Source organism: Linepithema humile, chromosome 7, assembly GCF_040581485.1.
Source record: "Linepithema humile isolate Giens D197 chromosome 7, Lhum_UNIL_v1.0, whole genome shotgun sequence".
Lineage (NCBI taxonomy): Eukaryota > Metazoa > Arthropoda > Insecta > Hymenoptera > Formicidae > Linepithema > Linepithema humile.
In genome coordinates, this window is record NC_090134.1 from 22,060,683 (window position 1) to 22,085,161 (window position 24,479).

General features: G+C 35.3%; 2 protein-coding genes across 16 annotated transcripts in view; one reads left to right on the forward strand and one right to left on the reverse strand.

Annotated features, from left to right (window-relative positions):
- LOC105673530 (dual specificity calcium/calmodulin-dependent 3',5'-cyclic nucleotide phosphodiesterase 1-like) overlaps window positions 1-24,479 on the reverse strand; it is a 99,905-nt gene that overhangs the window by 35,911 nt on the left and 39,515 nt on the right. For 10 of the 15 annotated variants that reach the window (XM_012369228.2, XM_012369233.2, XM_067359701.1 and 7 more), the window contains one exon: window positions 21,360-21,398. The exons of 3 other annotated variants lie outside the window; for them this stretch is intronic. In XM_012369228.2, the coding sequence (XP_012224651.2) occupies window positions 21,360-21,398 (39 nt within the window). Of the gene's footprint in view, window positions 1-17,833; window positions 21,305-21,359; window positions 21,399-21,671; window positions 22,767-24,479 lie in introns of those variants that run through there. 2 more of the 15 variants (XM_067359704.1, XM_012369229.2) reach the window with 2 other exon arrangements.
- Window positions 3,551-8,420, forward strand: LOC105673533 (maltase 1-like). The gene is made up of 8 exons (XM_012369245.2): window positions 3,551-3,760; window positions 4,463-4,650; window positions 4,737-4,997; window positions 5,091-5,333; window positions 5,494-5,679; window positions 6,534-6,789; window positions 7,169-7,508; window positions 7,679-8,420. Exons 1-8 carry the CDS (start codon window positions 3,595-3,597, stop codon window positions 7,824-7,826), a joined length of 1,788 nt encoding a protein of 595 aa, XP_012224668.2. The 5' UTR covers window positions 3,551-3,594; the 3' UTR covers window positions 7,827-8,420.

Genomic DNA, 24,479 nt, shown 5'->3' on the forward strand with positions numbered 1-24,479 from the left:
TCGATTTCTTTAACTTTACCCTTGCGTCCGTTTATCGTTCGTCACATTTTATATAAATGTTCATACCGCCATGCGAGAATCATTTCCAAGTAATATCAATTCGCGAGGGTTGATTTTACCTGCAAATGCCCTAAAGGGTGTAAATTGAGAATTTAATCTCCTGTTCCACTTTCCTCAACATTTGCCGATACTCATTCCCGACAGCTGGATTATATTAGCCATGTCTACCACTCAGACCTTTGGAACATGTTCCCTGGACTATGCCTGGACCGTCCCTCGATCGGCCATTATTTCACAAAGAGGATTCCACAAATTCCTACAAGAACCTATCAGATTTTAGAGTTTGGGTTGAAGGCAAAAATCAATAGGCAAGAATCAATATAATCGGCATTGATTAATAGAAAATTTATACGTATCTGCCATAAATACCGAAATATGTTACATGAATTGTATATACTTTATTACATTTATAATCAATTCTCGTAAAATCCAAATTTCAACTTTTCTTACAAATCTTGATACGATTACTTTGTTGCAAGAAAAGTTATGTAAGTTGTCCTAACTTGATACATGAGTATATAGATAAATTGCGTTCTCATGTTCTTTATATATACAATTTCATAATTGACAAAAAAAAATTATATGAATTATATTAATATATAATCGTGCGCGGAATCAGATAAGGTATAACTTCCGCTTTGAGCTGAAGCTTTTAGCTCGCGCTAATGCCAGCGTGACACTCGCAGCGACCGTGACTGGCATCTGCATTCGTGCCAGCCAAAATGTAGATTCGCGTTGTCCGCATAATTACCACGAATAGAAACCAGCACGGAGAGTGCTTGTTGCACGACGTCGTATTCAGAACCTAATTTCGTCCCACTTTTTCTGTTCCGCGTGCACGTGATTCCCCGACAGAAAACTCTACTCCACCTCGAGTCGTATTTAAAACCGCCCGCAGCATCTCGAAAACTTGTATAACGCGTATCAGAAGAGAGAGCCTAGTACACAAATCAGATGACAATCTAATCCGCGAATAAAACGCGGATTTCTCTCCAATTGTGCTCCGTGCAATATTCGGATTTTTGTATTCGTTGATATTAATGCATTTCATGCATTGTGGATCTCGCGTTCACTGCTGCCTGCATTATTCTTTATTACAAAAAACGATGCGATAACATTGTTTCTCGATATTGCATTATTTTAAATAAATAATGCACATCTACAGATATACATCAGATATTTTGCGTTTGGTATTGACAGTTTTAATTAAAAAAGAAAACAACAAAAAATTTTGATAAATAAATTGCAGTGCGGTTTTTTAAAGGTCTCGGTCTTATTTGTTTATGACGTATTATTCCGGCAATTGTATTAAATATCAGAAAATTGGCTATGTGTTTCTTATCTATTTCTCTTGCGACAATATACGAAACTTGCAAATGCTCATACTTCATCGAAATTCATGTATCCTATCTTGAACTCTCTCCGCTACTACGCTATGCTTGAACAAACTTCAACTTTCTCCCTCTCTCCCAAGTGTAAACGGATTACAACAGTTACAATTGTTCGATAAAGATTTAAAATTTAGCGAAGAAATATAAAAAGAATGCGAAAAGTTCGCATGTTCTTTTTTCATTTTTGTCACCGCGATGTTTTAGCTAAAAAAAATGATGACGGCTATAATTTTTGTACAAAATATACATTCTGCAATAATAATACTAGCAACGAATCTGTGACCGAACGAACGAGTTTACTTTTGCAGAAATAAAATTGAAAGCCTTATCTCATTGTAAGATAAAATACCGTCGCGTTATACGAAATTCCTATCTGCATTTATTTCTCTTATCCGACTTCTCATAAAAGCTATTTGAATAATCATTGTCAATTTTATCAACGTATAAGTTGTTGAATGTTTAGTTAAAACGCAAGTTGTATTTCCTATAAAACTTACAATCCTATTAGATAACAATTTGCAGTTATTATATTTGCGAATTCTTTAAAACTATCAAATGTGAGCTTCAAAAAGTATAATAAAATAATATTGCGTTCCACACTATGTATGGTTTCATTAGCCATGTTACGTAATTATATTCTCCAAAATATTGTTATATCAGACCATATGCGGATACTATCAGTTTAATCGATAAATGTGAGTATCACATTCAAACAACAAAATAATATTTATTGTATAAGAGTTAAACTAGTGTAACTAATTATTTAGCAAACTTAGTTTATACAAGAAGAGTAATATTTGATTAGCATGATAGATAATATTTTTTTAAATATATTTTTTAATAAATAAATATGATTTGTATATATAAATGTTTAGATTAATAAATATATGTATTGATAATACATACGCGCGTGTATATGAGTACGTGTGTGTGTATATGTGTGTGTATTAATTAATTATTTCTATTTCTTAATTCCTTTAACAAGTTTTGGCAACAAATTACATTTGACTATACACAAGATTAATTTGCAAACACATTCATATATAATTTCATAATTATCACATAGAACTGTATTTACTAGTTAATCATCGATAAGTATAATAGAACTGATAATAGATATGTCTCCCTTATGCCAAAACCATGAAATTTTCTTCAACCTCACTTTTCTTTGTGAAATTTATTTTGTGCTACTTTATTTTTCTATTTCATATTTACAGAGTTTCAGAGTCTAGATAGACTTTAGATTCTATTATCCTAGACTCGGAATCATGCACAAATCAGAAACAAAATCATTTATTAATCTATCGCAACAGATATCATTTACGATTATCTACGTAACAAACAACTCGGCACACTATAAACAAAAGAAAGATACGTGTCATATTGTGAACATTTTCGCGTGACACAATTTTTAGAATTCATAAGATGTGACGCGCGTTTTCTTGCGCAGTTAAAATATCGTTAGGGAAGTTAATAATTAAACGTCCAAAACTTATCTTAAACTTATTTTAAAGAAAAAATTGTTCCCGACTTAATTAAAAATTGGATTCTTTAATTTCCAATAAATGGGCTAACAATTAAATCTGTAATTGAAATTTCCCGCAAGAAAAAGTAATGAGAAACGTTTATTAAATAAAAATGTAGCCAAATAAAATAAAATTGTCGCCATTATTGAGTGCAATAAAATTCCTATAACAGATATATCACTGGAGATTTAAAACGAATTTCACAGCAAAAAATATAAATTACTATTAAAATTATACTAGTACGTTGAAGGTTTAGCTATAAAAGGTAAAATTTTATTTGCTTGCTTTTTGCGGATGGCAATAATCGGAACAAAAATCCAGGTACCGTTGATTACTTCTCTACCCAACTTTCGCTTCGTTATCAGTCTGCAGATAAACATTTGCGGAATCTCATTCGTGCGAAATAACAAATCATCATCCGCGAGATATAACATTAGCTACGCGAGAATAATGCTGCCTTGGAAATAATCATGCGAGTATTATAAGAGTATTCTTTTAACTCGCCCGATAAGACGTTCACGAGCATCGACTCTTTTTTTCAACGTCACCGTTGCAACAGTAGCATTATTCGCTTCACATATAAATTGCCGAGCAGAGGAACGCTATACGTAGTAAAGATGTTCGCGTCGCAGCACTACGTTATCTCTCTCGGTCTGTTGTTGACGGTCGCTGTGACCTCGGGAGAAATCCTCGATCGGGGATGGTGGAACCACACGGTTTTCTATCAAGTTTATCCCCGCAGTTTTATGGACGCCAACAATGACGGCGTAGGTGATCTCCAAGGTAAGAAAAATCAAAAATATTCAACAATTCGATAAGCGTCAAGCGACATCGAATTACACTTACGTTTCTCTTTCGTCTTCCTTCGCGTAATAATTTTTGCGATAAACATCAATGAACACGACGCGCTGTAATGTGTTTGTCCAACCTGTAATTACGCTGTTCCGTGAAGATATGGTTTCGTAATGGGAACGTAGCCTTAATTATTATGTTATTTTCAGATTTCACTGAAACGCCATTATGTCGTCATGTTGCATCTTTGATATAACGTAACAAATAAAAGTTTATGTAACTCAATAATGTATTTAAATATTAAAATTCTAACATTTTTCCAAGTAATTTAAAAAAAAAACGTGCAATTGTAACATATCACGAAATGTTGCATGTAATTGTGATTGATAACGAAATGCTGCGAGCTTCCATTTCATAATAGTTTTAAAGTTTCAAGATTTTCATCTTAAAAAAAACATGTATTTGCTAATGCGATATTCCATGAAAATATTTATCTACTTTAGCGCGTTCTCTCTTATAACTTGAAAAAAATATATCGTGTTTTATATATTAATAATATGCATTTGCACCTTCCATCGTTGAAAACTCTTGAATAATGAGGCAGCAAATCGTTTACATCGTTAGATGTTAGATTACATTATTATATTATAAATTTGTTACACTATTATTGATATCAACATTCGTTTCTAACAGGTATAACAGACAAACTCGAACATTTTGTGAATTCTGGTGTGGGAGCGATATGGTTGTCGCCTATTTATAAAAGTCCTATGGTTGATTTCGGATACGACATTGCGGATTTCAAAGATATCGACCAAATATTTGGCACACTGGCGGATTTCGAAAAACTTGTAGCACGCGCCAAACAACTTGGACTAAAAGTAACCGAAAATAAACTATTCTTATCCCAAAGAATTTAATCGTACTAACAGCTTTATCAAATCTTATTAACATAATTAACTTCCAGGTGATTCTCGATTTCGCGCCCAACTACACTTCTGACCAACATTTCTGGTTTCAAGAGAGCGTGAAACGTAATGGCAAATATGCAGATTATTACATATGGGTGGATGGAAAAAACGACACACCACCGAGTAATTGGTTGAGTGTATTCAGCAATTCGGCTTGGTCGTATAATACAAACCGTCAACAATGGTACTTGCATCAATTCCACAGTAAACAACCAGATTTGAATTGCAGTAACCCTAATGTGCAAGAAGAAATGAGGGTAAAATCATATTTTCTCTTATTAGGGAAAGCATGCATATAATGCAGTATGCAATTATGAAGAATTACGCATCTTTACTTTTACATCGTGTAGGAAATCCTCATATATTGGTTGAGAAAAGGTGTTGACGGATTTCGCATGGACGCAATGCCGTATCTCTTCGAAACGAATTACACTAAAGACGAACTTAGGAGCAATAAATCGGATGCAACGGAAAATGATCATGAATATCTGATCCACACATTGACGAAGGATCTGCCGGAAACGTACGAATTGGTTTTAAGCTGGAGAAAGATCTTGGACGAATATGCTCATCAATATAATACAAGCGAGAAAGTGGGTTTTAACATCTCATCGCGTTCAGTGGCTATCGTTTCTAAAATGCTGAAATTAATTTAACGTGCTACTTTTATATATTATATTAATTTAGCGTATCAAAATTATACGCTGATATTATATGCTGATATAAATTCATCTGTTTTCACGCGAATACAAGGTGATGATGACTGAAGCGTACGCTACATTGGACAACACGATCAAATACTACAACTATGGTTCTCACATTCCCTTCAACTTTGACTTTATCATGAATGTGAATGAAACCTCGACAGCTTCTGAATTTAAAGCTGTAATAGACAATTGGACAAAGGCAATGCCCGAGGGCAGTGTTGCTAACTGGGTGGTAAGGAAATGTTACTTCTATATGAGCACCTCCGAGATATGCTATGTTAAATCACATGAATAGAATTTTTCAGGAGGATTTAAAAAAATTTTTCACTTTTATGCTCTCAGTAAAATACTTAAAATGTTTCGCAGATTTTTTTTGGATTCAGCTCGCAAATATATCAAACTTCGATGTTTCAGAAAATAAAGTTGTATGATTACGGAATATGATTTTAATGACTAATACCTGGTGAATCTGTCATCATATTGTGACTTAATTTTATACAGTCAACATCTTTATTTTCATTGAAAACATTTGCCATTACGTAAAAATTGGAGTCTTGTAATAATGACTCAATTTTCGAATAAATGTGACTTAATATAGTATACTTCTGAGGTGCTCCTATGTATTTTAATTTATATTGCGTCGAAACACAATAATAATGAAAATATAATTTTCAAGCTCGGTCGGATAATTCAGTAAGCGTTATTGCTGAAACTCGGAAAGAGCACTTTTATGCTATTAAATATAATTTATAATAATAAATGCATAATTTATGCTACTTTGATAATTCAACAAACCATTAAAAAATGCCGTCCAAACCGAGAATTAATAGAGATAACATCTGAATTAAAGCTAACTACAAATGACATTTTATAAAAATGCATAATAATACTATATGCAATGATTCTATATAATGATCAATATATGCAAACGCATTATAGCGTAATGTAACAGATTTTAACTGTAACTATTGCGCAGAATTTATACGATTGCATGCTAATTAATACATTCTAATACAAATAAGCGACGTAATGCGATAATACATAACAACGCAGAAATTCACAAACATATTAAAAATATATTTGTAGATGGGAAATCATGATCGCGCTCGTACCGCTTCGCGTTTTCCCGGAAGGGCCGATCAAATGACAATGTTAGCCATGATATTGCCAGGTGTAGCAGTAACTTATTACGGTGAAGAAATTGGCATGGTGGACAAATCAGACATAAGCTGGGAAGATACGCAGGATCCACAAGGTTGTAACGCGGGTAGAGACAAGTACGCAGCTCGATCCCGGGATCCCGCCCGAACACCATTTCAATGGAATAATAAACAAAATGCAGGTACGTAAAAATAATTTTTGCAAATTTATAGACTTGTGCTTTTACTTAAAAATTTTATAAGTCTCTCTCGCTCTCTCTCTCTCTCTCTCTGTCTTTCTTTCTATATACATATATAAAAGAATAGAAGAATTATATATGCAACAAAAATCCTAGTGTACCAAATTATTATACTCCTAAAATGTGCATTGAACGAGATTAGATATTATTAAATATTATTTTTTTTTAAATATTATAAAAGAACAAAAGTTTTGAAAGATAATTAAAATTATTAAAAAAAAAAAAAACTTATTTAAAACATTTATAATCTTAGTCGACAAAAATATTAATTTAGTAACATTGTGAAATATCATCCAGTATCATTTATTAATTTTATTGACAGGTTTCAGCACTGCTTCTAAGACTTGGATACCGGTTCACGCAAATTACATTTATGTAAATGTGGAAGCACAATATGACACAATTGACTCTCACTACAACGTTTATCGCGCTCTGACGACGCTGCGTAATACATCAAACGCGCTCAAATTCGGATCGCTAACTACCGATATTATAAGCGATACCGTTTTACATGTCCTGCGTAAAACAAACGGAGAAGCCGTGTCACTACTGATAAATTTCTCAGATGAAGACAAGAAAGAGGTTACTTTAACGGATACTTTACCGGGAAACAAAGCCGCCGTGATTGTAACGGCGAGTGTGGGTTCCGGAATAACAAAAGAGTAAGTAATAATGTATGACACTCATTGATAAATTAAAATCGTTAATATTAACGAAACAAAAAAATACATATATGTTGATTTCGGATATATAAAAATTTAACGTTGCGTAAACGTCGCAATAACACGACAAAGTAAAAACATCTAATCTTGTATTTTTATATTTTTTTCAGACAAGCTGTTGAACTGAATAAATTCAATGTCCCAGCAAAAGCTTCAGTAGTCATTCTAATTCATTCCGGTGCTTCACGAGAATATGTTGCTTCTTTTCAAATAATTCTATTCTCGGTAGTCTTCTTAATACTAACGTTGTACAAATAAAAAAATAAAACAAATAATGGAATAATACAAAAAAAGAAATAATAAAAATAATTAATTAATGAAAAGCTTGCTCGTTATAATCAAAATATTATGATAAGAATCTACTCTACTAATTACGCTCGGATGCTTGAGTTAATTAATTATAATTATTATAATGATGTCAGTGTTAAAGATTCTTTATTTAAAAGTACAGCTAAAATGTCGTATTGCAATTATTGTTCTAGAATAAATAATTATTTTCTAACAGACGTATAAAAAATATCAAAAGTTTCTTGATGCTTTTTAAATAAGCCTTACGGCTTGTTTCTTTAGTTTCGTGAAGATTTTTTTTGCAGTTTATCCCGTTCTCGCGAATAAAATCGATAATTCGTTATACGGATGGCAAAATTGGCGAACCAATTTTCGCACCTAATCCCGCCTGATGGAAAAATATCTGCGTACGCGAAAATCTTCGTTGAGAGATTGGCAACAGGATCAAACGAATGAGATTCGACAAAATAATCTGCTAAGATGTACAACCGTTACCGAGACTACATTTTATTCACATCACGCTTCTTTTTTCCACTAAACGTTTTTTTTTCATATTCACCATAATACTCGACTGAATCAGATTAAATGGGTCTCAATCGATTACCTCAATCTTCAAAGAAGCTTGCTATCTTCTAGAAATAAACAGTTTGACTTCACGATCAAACCAATTTATTATCGTGATTTGCACAAATAAATACAAAATACCTAACAAAATATCGGAAGCTCTAGTAAGCGATTGAAATATGTACGCAAGAAAATATTGAATATTATAAATTGATATTATACATATAATGATATATGAAATAAAAAATGCCATATTATAATAAAATATAGATTCACATTAGAAATAAAGAAGTATTTTCAATAATATTTATAAAGATCTAAAATGATACACCGTTTTCTACAGACTATTTTAAATGTTCACATCAATATCATTTTATGGCATGCAGAGATCACATGCGCAAAGCTACGCTATTTCCAGCTGCGCTGCCCAGGGCTAGTCGGTATTAAAATTCTTGTGGCGAACTTTTATACATAATAACCGACTGTCAATTCTCCTGCTGGTGCTTATCAACTGTTAAATCCGCCGTGAGCAAAAAAATCATAGTAGATCTTCGGAAAGATAAAATATTCACATCGCAATAAATGGCCTTCTATTGAGATTGCAACCTTTTGGATCGTGTTTTTTCTCCCAAACGATTGAGAGAATGATAGACTTCAGATTCTTATCCTACTCATCTTAAGCTTCAATTCTATGTGTAACTTAATGGTATATCTATTAAGATACGAAGTAGGGGCGGAACGTGTCTATGAGCGCTTGGCCGCACTCTAGTGATTTGCGAAAGTTTGATAAAAAGTCTCAAAATCGAAGCGGCTGTATTACGTAGAAAATCGGTAATTTTAATACTTTAACGCATTATTACCCGTTAATAAACGCACGAATAAATTTGCGAAATTCGCAACAGGCCGTTCGATAATCGCGATTGGTGTGGACAATAAACGGACCGCTTATCGGATGGAGTCGTCGCCCCGCGGCATCCGTTCCCAGCGCCGCGCTTTCAAAGCATGAATTATGCATTTCACCGAGAACATCGATATTACTCTCGAACAGAAGACGCTCGAATCGCACTATCGCAGTAAGAGAGAATGATTTATTGTCCCCGATCTCTCTAAACTTGCGAGCCTCTCTGGTGACTGAGATGATTGCCATCGAAAAATACATCATGAATAGTTAATAAAAGAATTTTTTCCTTAATCGCTCTATATATTTTGACATATTCTGTTTAACGTGTTTCTTTTATCTTCCCAGAAGGCAATAATAAGGAATATAAATAATTCTAAAAAGAATTATGGAAATTTGCGTAGATTTTCCTAATGTAAAAATGTATATAAAATAGGATATAGATAAGGCTTTTTTTTATCTCTCGTAAAATAAAATATAACGAGGAATATAATAGTGTCACACAGGCTTCCATAGTTCTAAATAGAACTCCATAATAATATCGACCGTTATCTTCAAAAGAGAAAATCGTCTTAAATTTCTCGAGTACTGCACGTACGACTTACGTAATATGCATCACAAAGGAAAAAGCGGAATTTTCCCTCTAAACCGATGAAGAAGAGTTTCTTAAGCAGACGCATTGCCTTCTATAGATTGACGGATCTACTCTCGTAAATATTTCCGCATTTTTTCACAGCATTACAAACAAAAGAAGTAATATCTGGTAAACCAAAATTTCATTGCTTCTTTATTATTGGCAATAATAAATATCATCCTTCGCGTTGGAAGACTTCTGCTCGTTTAATAATTATTTCTTCAGTCGATGAAGTCTACTGAAGATGTGTACCATTAAACTCTCTCTTTCTCTAAATGTAATCTGATGTGATATTCATTTCAATTTTATTTTCTAGATTTACGCAAAAAATACGCTTGTAGAAAAGCAGCAGAATCATGTATCAAGGAAAACCAACTCCGATATCATATTTCACAAATCTTATAAAAATATATAAAATTCAAAACTCTTCGTAAATAAAATAATGTGTCAGGAAAATAATGCATTGTTGTAAAGCAACAAACAAAATTTTACAGCTATGTCAGAAATAAAAACCGGCGAGATTGCACAACTATCACTATAAATACCACTGTATCATTACTCCAAAAATAAAAAGGATCAATGTACACTAAAATAAAGTTCTACCTCTGCAATGTTTCTTTTTTTTTAAATTGTGCAGCGTTGCGTTGCAAAAGTTAAATGAGTTTCAGGTAAAAATCACGAGTCCCGCTGCTGAGACTAGTTGAGCGAATTCGTGGCATGACCGTCGTAGCTATTAAACTTATATCTTAATACATAACCAAGTAATTCCATAGCAAACTAACAATCGCAAACCGAAATTGCTTCTGCGGAAAATTTAACTGTACACTTTGTCATGCTCTAACATTCTTACCGCTCCTTATTATTTCGCTGACTTGTTCAAAAATGGTGCTTACATTTAACGATCAATGGTTAAATTTATATTACTCTCAACCCTGGATTGCAATGCTTTCTATCATCGATGATATTCACGGAATGCAGTATTCCGCGTGCATCAGCCAATTAAGACACACACCAGATTGCTAGCAAATTTCAATAGCTCGGAAAGCGGAATACAAGTTAATTTCGCAATTAGAGTTTATTTTACGAGGCAAAAATAATATACGTACATTTATTTAAGTGAGAAACTGTTTGTGATATTTTTTTCTTTATCAATATTAGTATTTTGATGAGTGGCGTATTGTTTATAAACGGCAATGTATTCGAGTGCAAAAGTTAAACCAATGCAAGTTAAATATTGCAAATTAGTATAGAATTGCAATGGAACGTGAATTTCATGTAATATAATATAATACAATAATTTAAAAAAAAAAATCAAAAGCACCTAATCAAGCAATGTGTAATTTTACTGGCAAACGTAACGTCCTATCATTTGTTTAAATAATTTTATAAAATTATTGAAAAATTTATTTTGATTTAAATAATAAAAGATATAAAGTAATAACCAGCAATTTCAATTTTGTAAAATATGTACAATTGCTTTAACTTAAATAATCATAAAATATCATGAACATATTCGCAATTTAATTTCGCATTTTTGTGTATTGCTAATAAATGCTATTCTAGTAGCTGAATATTATAGAATTAATAAAGAAATATTTGGACAGTAATTTATCCAAGATACACCAGATGTACAACTGAAAGTTTTGAGTAAAAAGTTTCGAGGCTTGCAACGTAAAGCGAGAATGGACAATTTAAAGGCTTCGTGAGATTTCTAGTGAAACAAATCCCAATGGTCGGCCAGCCGGCGCGGTCGGAATTGTTCTCTAAGTTTAGTCGTACTTTTCGTGGTTATTTTGCAGTCCAATGGGATTTCGGAACTCTTACTAGCGTTTCGCCAATTGTCGGAATCTCTTTTTCCGCTCGTGTAAAAATTCGCCGCCGCTGGTGACGTGCGCAAAACGCGCCGTGTCAATAAACTATTTTGGTTGACCAAAAGGTTGACATTCATCAATCTTTACGCGATAAGTTTATTCTCACTAATCTTCACAAAGATTTATAAAACTTGTCAGTAAATATCTCTGAATGATATTCGAAAGATTGATGTGTGTGAATGTGTAAATTATTAATTGTTTCTCCATGCAGCTTTTGATAAATGTAACTATTGAATATTTAAAATAACTTTTCAGATTGTTCCTCGCGCATTTTCTTAATTTTCCTTAGCAAAAAGTAAATTAGAAATTTGTTAGATTTCCATCACTCAATATTCGCTAGAACCATTAATTATTAATAAATGTGTATCATTCAATATATCGTTTAACTAACAGTTCAATGACAAGTAAACAAGGCAACGTCAATGCGCTATCTGATACAATGGAAATCGCTAAATTGACGAGAGTTTTATATCCGAAATAATAGAAAGACTCAGCGAACCGTGGTGACACGTGTGCAGACCTCTAGTCGCAGTGCTTCTCAAAACAGACGAAAACTAAATCTGGTAAACGATTTGAAACGAGGTCACACGATTAGGAGCTTTATTTTATTAAAACGGGTCGCTTTCATGTCATTACCAGAAGACAAAATTGTGAATCAAGATGCAAATGTGCCGGACGTGATTTTATTCCGGTCGTGTCGAAATTATTTTACATATTGCTAACCCACGTTGACGAGCAGCTGCACCAGTTATCAATTTGCGGAGACTCGTTAGAGAAAATTAGCACAGAAAAGCAATTAACACGATTCGCTCTTTTATGCCAAACAATTTTTTCAATCAAAATTAATTATTGGTTCAAATACAACAAACTGTCCAATAATTTTTACAATATTATTTTTTCTTAGAATATTTTAATTGTGATAATAAAATTTATAAAAGAATTTATCCAATGTTGTGTCGCGTGTTTTAATTGGCGGTAAATAAAGAAACATCGTTGTTTCATGGCTTGATTTCTTCCTTTCTAAGTACTTAGAATTTACTCATACAAATCATATAGTAAGATAAAAATAGAACAAAAAGCATCTGCCAGAACGACGAGAGAGGCGATCGAAGCTTCCTCTTCTTAAAGGAAACGACAAATAAACTCGCTCAAAGATCAATGTTCCTCGACTAGCGCTCCTTTCTTCAAGATATTTCTTCAAGATGATTTAACGAAACTAACACAGACAAAGGAAAGTCAATATTTTCTCTATCTTACCCCTTTCTTACAAATCGATGGCATCGCACTGATTTAGAATAGTCATACACGTCATCAGAAAAAAAATGATGTCCTAAGTGAGAAGAGAAATGTTAACGTATTTATTTTTTTACGACTCGTTCTTAACCGCGCTTTTATTCGACGCAGAAAAAAAAAGAAAGATAAACGTACAATTAATCGATCGACTGTGTTGGAAAGTGAGTGCTCTCGAAACATTACAATAAGCCAGTTTAATTACGAGGCGCGGACAATGGATTCTATTGTCGAGGTATAGATTTCAATAATTTGACTGTCACTTTAACGAGATTTATCTCTATCTTCCTTTCTCCATTCCGTTCATCAAATATCGGTTCTTTGATCATGCTTGCAGTTCCTCCATGCAAATAAATTTACATACTCTTTAAATTTCAGATCAAATAATCGAGATAAAAAATAGAAATGATAGAAAAATATATACGATATTTAATTGAAAACAACAAACTATGATAATTTAAGCATTTTCTAAATAAGCGCGGATAATTTCGTATTCATTATGTTACGTAGACATAAATCATGCAACTCGAAATGGTCGGTTAAACGACCGAGTGAAGCGCGACATTTATGTGGAATCGATCGAATAAGTGGATGTTAACAAACATATAAACATTACACAATTGTTATAACGATGCTTAGGACAAGAGCGATTAATATTATCCAATATCGATGAGTTGGCGGTAAGAACATTTTATCCATCCATTTCATAACATTTATGGAGATAAATGTATCGCAGTATTAAATAATTACGAATGTTACATTATCAAATTAACATTGAAGCTTTCACCGCAGATGAGAAAACATTAGCTTTTTTTTTCTGACATAGCTTTAATCAGCTAATCCATGCGCTATCCGTAACTGTATGCTTTTGCGATGGCTAACGTCAGAGAAAATTGATGAATGATACAGCGATTCGCTTGATAACAGAGATCGAGGATGGAAATAGAACATCAACCTTCTCTTCCGCCAAATGTCACAGGATTAATTAAACCCACAAATTGGAGACACCGCAGCAATTCTATTACATCACCTGGCTCATATTAGGAGGAACGAATAGCCGCTCAAAGAAGAATTTAATCACACAAATGATTTCGTCACAAATAACGGCGAAACTAATTTCCTCGCAATAAGCCGACGGAAAAGCCGAGTTAAATCGAGCGTAAGAAGAGCGATGCGAGGATCGACGCCGATAAAAGACGTTAATCTCATTAAATCGTTTTCGTCCTCGAACTTTGTTACTCCGAGAATCCGTAAGATTAAAAGATTTTCCAACAAGTCGCCGCAATCAAGATATTTCAGGAAATTACAAAGAGGAAAAACAAGTGTTTTTCATCTCACGTGTGTTGTATACTCGCGTTGCGCGGAAATCTCATAACGAATAAATCTCTTAATATTGCACGTCAAAAAGATCTAACGAGCAGAGGCGCGCACAAACAAACCAAAAAAAAAAAAAAAAAAAAAAAAGACAGAAAAGAAATAAGTGGATCACAAAAATGAAAGTCTTTAAAACGAGGCGTACGTCTTTCATTAACCGCGGGCGACCCGTTTTTTTGCAGACGACCTCTTTTGAATTCGCTTTAATGATAGTAGTTTTCGAGTTACACATCGAGCCGCGGTGGCGACGGATATATATATATATACCATACATATACGGCCCGTATTAACACACGTCGCTTCTCTCTCTCGTATCCCGGGGAAAAAATAAGGTTAACCGGGAAGAGACGCGAAACACGTTTCGCTCTTGTTTTCCGTCGCATTAATGCATGCGAGATAAGTGCAAAGCGTTCCGCACGACGCGACGGTCCGACGACAGATTTGCATAATTCTTAATAACTGCCTTCGCACGTTCGCATGCGATTTTTCGGCTGAGCATACGACACATCACACTTTCGGACATTACACACGCGATATGAAATGCAACAAAATATTCGCGATCCAAATATGCATACGGCACGATCGTTAATTATTAGTGACGAGATTATAATTACTGCGAGCTCTCGTATTCCAGCTACTAAATGAGCCGCGGAGAAATTCCGGATTAATTCTAAATTAGATTGTTGCCGCGCATTGATTGCGTCGCGAGCACACTCTAATAACATTCTGATGGATAATAATGCGAAAATAATCATATTACACTAAATGTGACGAACACAAGAAAGGCATCCAGTCAACTTTCGCTTATAAATAATATATCGTGGCGTAGAATTTTTCGTTTTATGCGATATCATCTGTTTTGTGCAGAACGGATTTTTCCATATAATTTATCGACGTCAACTGTACGTCGTATTCCTTAATGTAAAATCCGTACGGCTGAATTTTGCATTACACGAATTCCAAAAAAAGATCTATTAAACAATTAATTAAAAACTGGTAATAACTGCACAACTTGATAAAGAATTTCGGAATAATATTTTAAAATAGTTTCGATAGTTCTCAAAATATTGTAAAGCCAAGAACGCGTACTGAAACCTTTGAGATGCATAGAAATATTGATTTCGTGAAGCATATTTCGGAGCACAAGCTTCCGATGCTTCGAGTTTAGCACATAGGAAATCTATAATTGGACCCGAAAGACCAATACGATAACTTTTTTTCGTGAAAGTATAAAACTTCCGTGAAAGTACGTACAAAAATCAATACTCATTGCGCACAGGCGGGTTTTAACTGGCTTAACCCCTTCGGAGTTTTTATTTGTTAAAAGAAGAGCCTAGGTTCTTCATGAGAATTCTTTCGACACAAGTAGATACTTCAAGAACGTATTGAAAATTTTTAAGTATATTAGTTTTGATTAAATCTGCAAAGTCAGCGATACTATCTCCTTTAATAATAAGAGCATAAGAAAAGCGCGTCGAACACCTTCTATAAATCCACAATATATATTCTTTGAGCTTTTAGCGATTGATTAATTCTATAAATATCATAAATGCATTTAAAATTGCAAAAATACAACTACTGATCATATGTTATTAATGTGGAAAATATTAACGAGAGTAAATAGGACACTAACGTGAAACTTCATCCGAATCCCGCTAATTAAGAAACAAGACTTTTCTAATATCTTTCACATTGTTCACGTGATTGAATTAATTAAAATGGCGCAGTCAGAATATAAAACTTCTTGCACATAAATGAGTTCTTTGCGTGTCTACAACGTTTAATTAGCGCAAGAGAGTCAACGTTAGTTAAGGGTGTGCACATGTATCGCACTTAATTAACATTATTGTTTCAATTAAAACATTATTTGTTGGATTTTTAAGTGTATGAGTTGGTTCGTGCAAACACAAATTAACAAATAAAAAATTACAAGTAGTGTGTGACTTCTAGAAAAACTCATAAAATATTCAGAATTCTCGTTGTATTTTTAATAGTTCTTGAGAGATGAAACACAGATAATCCTGGTCATTAAATAAAAGAAAATGGTCGAGAAAACGAGACGTCAAGTCCGTGCTGCATCTCAGTTTCTTTTGTAAGAATCTTTTATCTGATTTTAAGAACTGTTGAAATTTTATAAATTGTCTCATCTCAGATATTTATAGATATCATTTCCTCAAATAATATAAATTGTTTAAAAATATTCTGTCATTATATATTTATCCGTAAAGCTCTTGTATCATGTTTAAATACTTGCAGAATTGTACAAAAGTGCTTATAACTAAATATTTTATCCAACAGGCGTTACAGAACTGTTACAAAAATAAAGCCATAACTCTTAATAGTTTATGAGTTTTCCACAAAAATTTTTTCACGATATATATATATATATATAAAATCGTGATATAAACCATTCACCGATTATATACAAGAAGCGACTCTTTTATATTTGTCACATTCCGTTTTAGAATTATTAGACTTAAATAACCTACAACACACATTTATTTTCCGTCGTTAATAACTATATATTTATCAATGTTAATTTAGCCGAGTTTAAGCGTGCACATAATCTTAAATATAGCTAGACACAAGACATTAATATGTGAGTGCAGCATCGCAAACTCGCATAACGATAACGTAACCATGTTACACGCGCCATATCTCACAGCAAGCTCTAAAATGCTAATTACCCTTCCGGATAACAAAACAATGTATATGTATTGCGTGAATAAACTCGCGTTGCTGCGCTTAAATCTTTATTGAAAATACAATAAAACAACGGTCTAATTAAATGAGTAAGATATACAATAGAATAGGAGCTTTAATGTAAATTCCACACATGTAATTGAAATTTTACTCAAAAATATTTTATGTAACATTTATAGAATTTTTATTTTATATCATCTGCAATTACTAAACTAACTTTGATGCTATTCATCGAATATACCATTTGTTCCTCGCGCATTCATCAAAACAATCGATTATTGTGGCATTGCGGGCATAAATTTCGGTTATTTCGCTTTTAACGACATCGACGTCAGTGTTTATTGCTAACAATCACGGTCCGATCGTTGAAAATTCGTTTGAGAGAGAAGAATAGAGTGATTCGTTATCTCAATTTTTTACTTTATTTTTCATTTATTAAAGAAAACAAAGGAACAAAGCGCGCTTCACTCGTAAACTAAATAAAAATGAGTACTCATAAATTCTTTTATTGATGCAGAATATTATACTTTGCTAGAAGACTATCTTTTTTTTCCGCGTTACTACACGAACTTTTTATCTTTTGTTGTTGTTTAAGACATTACCGCGTTTCTACTCACCGATATTCTTCGCGGTCTCTACTCACCGATCACGTAACTGTATCCGTCCAAAGTCAGGACACATTTCCGTGTATTCGGTGAGGACGGAATACACGGTACTTGTCGGCGCGAAACTCGGGACTTGCTGGGACTACACGAAGTGCCAGATGCACCCGGATCCGAGTTGCACTTCTGCACGGGGTCCTTGCCTGGTCTAGACATTGTTGTCAATCTCGACTACTTGAGGCTTATTTCCTCGACATCTTCGCCGGTCGTTTCATCCGCTCGGAGACGTACGAAGCACCCGCCTCACGACTACGGCACTTAATTAATGTACGCCTTGTATCCCTCATCACTCCCTCATCACTCGACACACCCCTTAAGTATTTGGTTTCGCTGCCGCAACAGGGCCGACGATCGACGCGTAATCTTTTATCCGACACGGAATTAGTGTAACCCGTCTCGCAAAGTCTGCGTTATAGTAGTTTAGTTTATATATAGGCTGTCCAGCCTGCACACCGCGCGCACGTGCAGCACGGCGGATGCTGCGGTTCGGAGCGAGATGCCAAACTCGATAAACCATCGGAAAAGAAGATCTTTATGTTTCGAGCTCTTGTTGATCTTTCACATCTTTGATGCATTCAGAAATAATGTTGGCTGTGCTTCTTCCGCGCGATGTATTTATTTTTCCAAAAATAACTGAAAAGTGACATGCTACTTTAATTTTCAACTTTGGGCGAATAAAAGCTTCTATCTTTTTTTTTTAAAGTGCATGTATTATCGATAAAACGCACTCTTGTCCTTTTATCTATTTTGATTTAAAATACTATCGCGGTTTTACATTTACGCGGTTTTTTCAAGGACGGTTTACGTGAATTATATCTTTTGCAGTACTTTTTTAAATATATTTCTTTCGCTTTATCCACGGCAGATTTCTGTGCCGAGAGACGATGTTCTTACAATAAACGCGTCCGTCGTACAAAGCGGGAACATTTATCACAATTCCAACCAAGTCTCGAGTCCCAATCGGAGAACGTGTTCTTTAATTACAACGCTTTTCTGTCGTAGTCGACGGCACGTAATTGCCGGAGATTCTTCGAGATGACGTGAATGCCGTTTTCATGATATAATACAACCAACACTCCCACGTGCCCTTCGAGAACGGTCTTTAAAACTTTTCCGAGAAAATTGTGCACCTTCAGTCGCGAAAAAAAAAATGTATTAATCTTACAGAAAATTCACGATAATGCAGTCCACCCTCGGTGAGTTTGTTCCGAGCGCGCTCGTTAATAACGGAATCACCGGCGCATATTCGTGACATGCACGCACGCACGTTCTTGCCGTGACAGATGGTACGAGAGGGAGAACGAAAATCAAGCGATCGATTCACGTTACCATAACGTTAACCCCGCAGGTTCGTTACCTGTGCCGGTGCACCGACGCGCTCGCCCAGGCCGTCTCGCTTCCGGCATGCCGTGTTGCGCGGCACGCACGGCTTTTCACGGGGTACGATACGAAAATGCACGACAGCTCCTACCATCGTGCCTCCACGCTCTTCTTTTTGCGATCGCAAGTCACGGCGTTTCACGCGATAAAGCCGAGAAGAAACTTTCTCATAACTGCGACAGGAGCAGGGTTGCATTCGCGCTGTAACTTTCACACCAACTTCCCGCTCGTGACTTCGTTCATTGAACTCGGATTATCTCGGGGGTTGGAATTTCCTTCTCGCAGAAGAGCGCGAATAAGCGTAGACAAGCGTGGTTCTTTTTTCTGTTTTAAGAAATTGCACAGATTGTAACGAATGACTCATTGGAGCGGGAGGAAACGGGTGGGCGACGTTATCACAAGACACAATGTTTATGAATGATAAAATCACACACTATGATATTCTTTCCCCCCTCCCTCATGTTCCTCGACAAGGCAGATCGCAAATATTCGCCACGGATGAAAAATCCCGGCTTGCGGCGAAAACGGAAAGACGGCGCGGGCGCCGTGCCGGTCGCGCGCGATCAGTGGAAGAAGCGCGCGTCTGGTCAGACACTGACGAAGCAAAAACCGACGAGCGAGGGGTGAACGCAACGAGACGTACGGTACGTAAGAAATCGCGCGCGCGTGGCCGCGACACGCGAGTCGTCGGTAAAACGACGGACACGCGCATCCGACCTCAGCTACGGTGCCGCTACAACTGAACCACTCGAAACCTCCACCTCTCGCCAACGTCCTCCCTTCCCGTGCAGCGTCCCGCTCCCGCGACACCCCGACAGCCCATTTGGCTTCTCTCTATCCAACCACCACCTATCCGCTTCTCTCCCTCTGGTATCTTTCTCTCTCTTTCGCGATCGAGGCCTGCTCTTTGCTCATTCCCCTTCACCTGCGCCGCACTTCCGACCTGCCTCTCTTTGCCCTCGGGTGTGTATGCGTGCGTGAACCGCATACGTGCCTATACGTCTCCCAACACTTTCTCCGCCGTTTATTTCGCCATCGGATCTCTGCGTAACGATACTCAAAAGCGATGCGCGACGAACTGATCTCCTGACGCCATTTACTCCTTCGCTCTTTTTGTTACCTTCATTTATCTAACTGCTAGTGGCGTAGCCGGAGGATATATTTAGCCGAAATAAGCGACCGAAACAGATTCCGCATTAAGAAATTGCCGAGAGACTCATCCATGTTCAATTTATCTCTCAAAATCAATTTCATAATAACATTATTGTTAAATTCTATTGTTTTTTACCTTCTTATATACAATGTTAGTGCTATGTCTAAAAATTTCAAAATTTTGCACAGTGGAAGTACAATAATAACTGATAAATTGTTTAATATATAAAAAGTCTGATTGTACTTTTTTTTTTTAGATCTGTAATAAAATAATGTGACATAAAGGAAAATGTAATGTAAATGAGAAATAACCATTGGACACGTATTGAAACACGCTGGAATTATCCGTCATTAATACGTCCTTTGATTCTTTGACGGAGAAATCCATTGGCACGATAATTTGATATTCAAAGGAGGGACGACATATATACGACCAAAAGTTCGTGAACGCTTTAATTCTCAATTTCTCACTTTGTGGTTGTAAAAGCTAGAGAGAGTCCTAAATATGCACGCGGACATTTTTAGCAGAGAAGTACATTGCACTTGCTCATAAACTCTGCGTAACCGTAAAATTATAGCGTGCCTCGCGAGAGCTTGCGAATTCTCGTAAATGTTTTTTACTTTTATAATTTCTTCTTTTGCTAACAAAACATTTTTTTAATTAAAAAAGGTTCCTAAAGAGCGAAGATAATGTAAAATAAATGTACATCAAAAGAATTATCGTTATTTAAAAACTATTTTATTAGTTTATTTTCGATAATGTCGGAGTTGGTAATTTTATTAATAAAGTTTCGAGAGAAAGATTATTTCTTGCAATTTTTTACATTCAAAAATAAATGTATGCGAAATTAGAATATATTCATAATCTATTTTTAGCATTCGGAATATGATATTATTCTTCTTGTATATTTTAAAATACTTTTAAGTATATTCTCTTACAATGCTACTAAAATAAAATTAATAGAATTGACTTACCGGCACGATGCGCAGCAGCGGAGTTGATCTCATGTTCGTCTATAACATACAAAATACATTTAAATTACAGCAGTGTTTAAAATAAATCTTTCAGAAATAATTATTACGCATATAAAATTTTTATGCAAAAATCATCTTTTATGCAAATATTTAACCAAAAATTTATATATTTATATCTAATAAGTATAAATATTAAAAATTGCAACTTTTTCATTGAATATTTCAAAGTTTTTATATCGTGTGTTACATCACTAATATTTTACATGCAATATTTTGTTAAAACTAACATATAATAAATAAATGATTACTTACGCTAAAGTTATTCCGCCGGCGCCCGATGCTCCCCCTGAGCCTCCTCCTCCTCTCAGTCCTCGCAGTTCAAAGCCCTCACTCGCGTTCACATCGCGAATACGAATATCGCCCGATTTTTTAAAAGAATGCTCCCGACACGTACTTTGTCATTCTAGGACAAAGATGTAACTCGAATATTTTCGCACGGAATACACGTTCAATACACTCTCCGTAAGGTAACGAAGGAGAAGGATAAGATAGAAAACTGGGGGAGGTAGTAAGGGTATCATTGAAAAGGATAACGCACTACAGAGCGTCTTCCCCGTACAAGTACCGCCGTGCGAATAACGATAGAACAGCAAGCACAAGGTCGCGCCGATTCAAACTTAAAGGAATGTGAAGAGTGGGGGGCAACAATGTTTATACTGATACATAGCGCGCGCGCGAGAGAGAGAGGGGATATGGGGAGCACGCATACCAAGCGTGAAAACGTAAACAATCCCACCACACATCGCGAGTCGTTCACGAAACATTGGAGCAATTATTGAACATTATTTACGCTCGATTTCAACTTGATTCGTAAATGTTCGATAAATGCTCTAATGAGTTTCGAGACTGACTCGCGGCGTTTGATAAGATTGTTTTCGTTGCTCTTAGCCTGCGTGATCTATATTCCCTCTCTCTCTCTCTCTCTCTCTCTCTCTCTCTTGCGCAATGTATCGAACACACACTATTGCACCCTACTACCCGCATTCTCCCAAATCGGAATCGGCACGATTTCCTCCTTGATGTGTTTATTACACTTTTATTATTCGCATGACGGTACTCGTATGGGGTAGATTATTCCATATCGGTGCGTTATCCTCTCTCTCTCTCTCCAATATAACTCCCCTTATTACTTCCCGCATTTGTCGAACGTGTATTCCATACGATGATATTCGAGTTATATATTATTTGTTTTAATATGACAAAGTGTCGGGAATGTCGTAAAATATCGGACGATTTTCGTATTCGCATCGCAAATGCGAAGAGCTTGAAGAACTGCGAAGACTAAGAGGAAAAGGAAGCTCAAAAAGAGCATCGGGCGCCGGCGAAATAACTTTAGAATAAGTAATCATTTATTTTATTATGTTATTTAACAAAATATTGCATGTAAGATATTATGCCATGTAACGCGTACATAGAAAATTGGAAATATTTAGTACAAAAAGTTGCAACTTTAACATTTATAATTATTAGATATAAGATATTACTTCATTATATATTTGCATAAAAAAAAATAAAAGTTTAATATGCGTAACATGTATTTCTTAAATAATTATTTGAAATGCTGCTATAATTTAGGTGTATTTTGTATGTTACAGGTCAACATGTGAACAACTCCGCTGCTGCGCACACCACACACACACACACACGCGCGCGCGCGCGCGCACACACACATCATGCCTGTAAATCGATTCAATTTATTTTATATTAACATCATTAACCTTTTAAGTGCTACGGACATACATACGTGTTCGGCGAAAATTATTGACGTAGACTATAGATATATAAAAGTATTCCGTCTCTAGTAATTGTCAGCGCGACCTGCGTGTCGTCCGTATTGAGCGTTTAGCTCTAGAGCACTCCACACTCGAAAGGTTATATATAAAAGAATAAATTTAAAAATATTATAAAATATACATATATCAAGCCCGATTCTTTTTTGTACATTTATTTCGTATAGCTTATGTCTTTGGATAAAGCCAAGAAAGAGTCGAACAAATAAAACTTTTATTTACTCCCTCGGTGTTCAAACGTGTCGAACAGATTGATTAGATTCCTCACAACCATAATCAATAACACCGTGTAAGGAAGTCTTCAAAGAGCGCTAATTCTACTACATCAGACCTTCGGGGTTCGCTCGAATTCGATGCGAAATGTTTTTCCGCTAACAAACGCGCTCGCTTCTTTTTATAAAGTAACGTTCACTCATATATTTCCTCCTCTTTCTTTCCGCGATAATTCTTTATCTGCCTATCGTACGCTGACCGAAATATCGAGAGACATATGAGTTTCACACGATTAGCCTCTCCTGCGCGATAACACCGCGCCCCCTACACCGCGTGCTGGCCCCTCTTAATCAGCCGCCTATCTAAATACGCCCCTTGGGAAAAAACGTGAAAGCAAAACAATGATCGAGAATCCTAATGTGCGAAAACAATTTATCGCCACGGAATGTGATTTGCGATACTTATATATCTTGTGAATCTAAATGTGTCCAGATGTTGCTATTCGTAAATTGCGCGTATGACAATGTTAGTAATTGCACATTTCACACGTTCTGATACGTAATCGATATTTTCATAGATTGCACACGTTACTGTGCGGTGATGTGCGTAGGCGGATAGTAATATAATCTTTCGTCTAGCATTAGCTAGACCATTCGACACAAACAATTATTTAAATATCTGTATTCGTAGCTTCTTGGATTTCACAAATTATCGTTGAGATTAAAAAATCGCAATAACTTTTATTACTTAATCGTTCGAGAACTATTCCGCTATTAAAGAAATGAAATTGAAATTTTCGGATATCCTACAAATACGCGTAAACATAAAAAATTCATACAAGATTCAAATTAAATGTATCGTAAGCTTCACTGCTAAAAAGAAATGGAGTTGTAACAATAAAAATTTATAATGTTTTAGCAAGATAATAAGTTCCTTAAAGTAGACATCTTGGCGCGCAGATTTATGCTTTCCTCTGCGGAGTTTTACGGTGTTAGAAACGCCAGACCTCCCCGTCTTTTCTTGCCGTCAAGATTACAACTCTTAGAGGGGGAACAGC

Coding starts and splice junctions, on each gene's coding strand:
- LOC105673533 (XM_012369245.2), top strand. CDS start 3,595: ATGTTCGCGTCGCAGCACTACGTTATCTCTCTCGGTCTGTTGTTGACG. Junction 5,680..6,533: donor GCAGTGTTGCTAACTGGGTG/GTAAGGAAATGT, acceptor ATATATTTGTAG/ATGGGAAATCATGATCGCGC. Junction 7,509..7,678: donor GGTTCCGGAATAACAAAAGA/GTAAGTAATAAT, acceptor TATTTTTTTCAG/ACAAGCTGTTGAACTGAATA.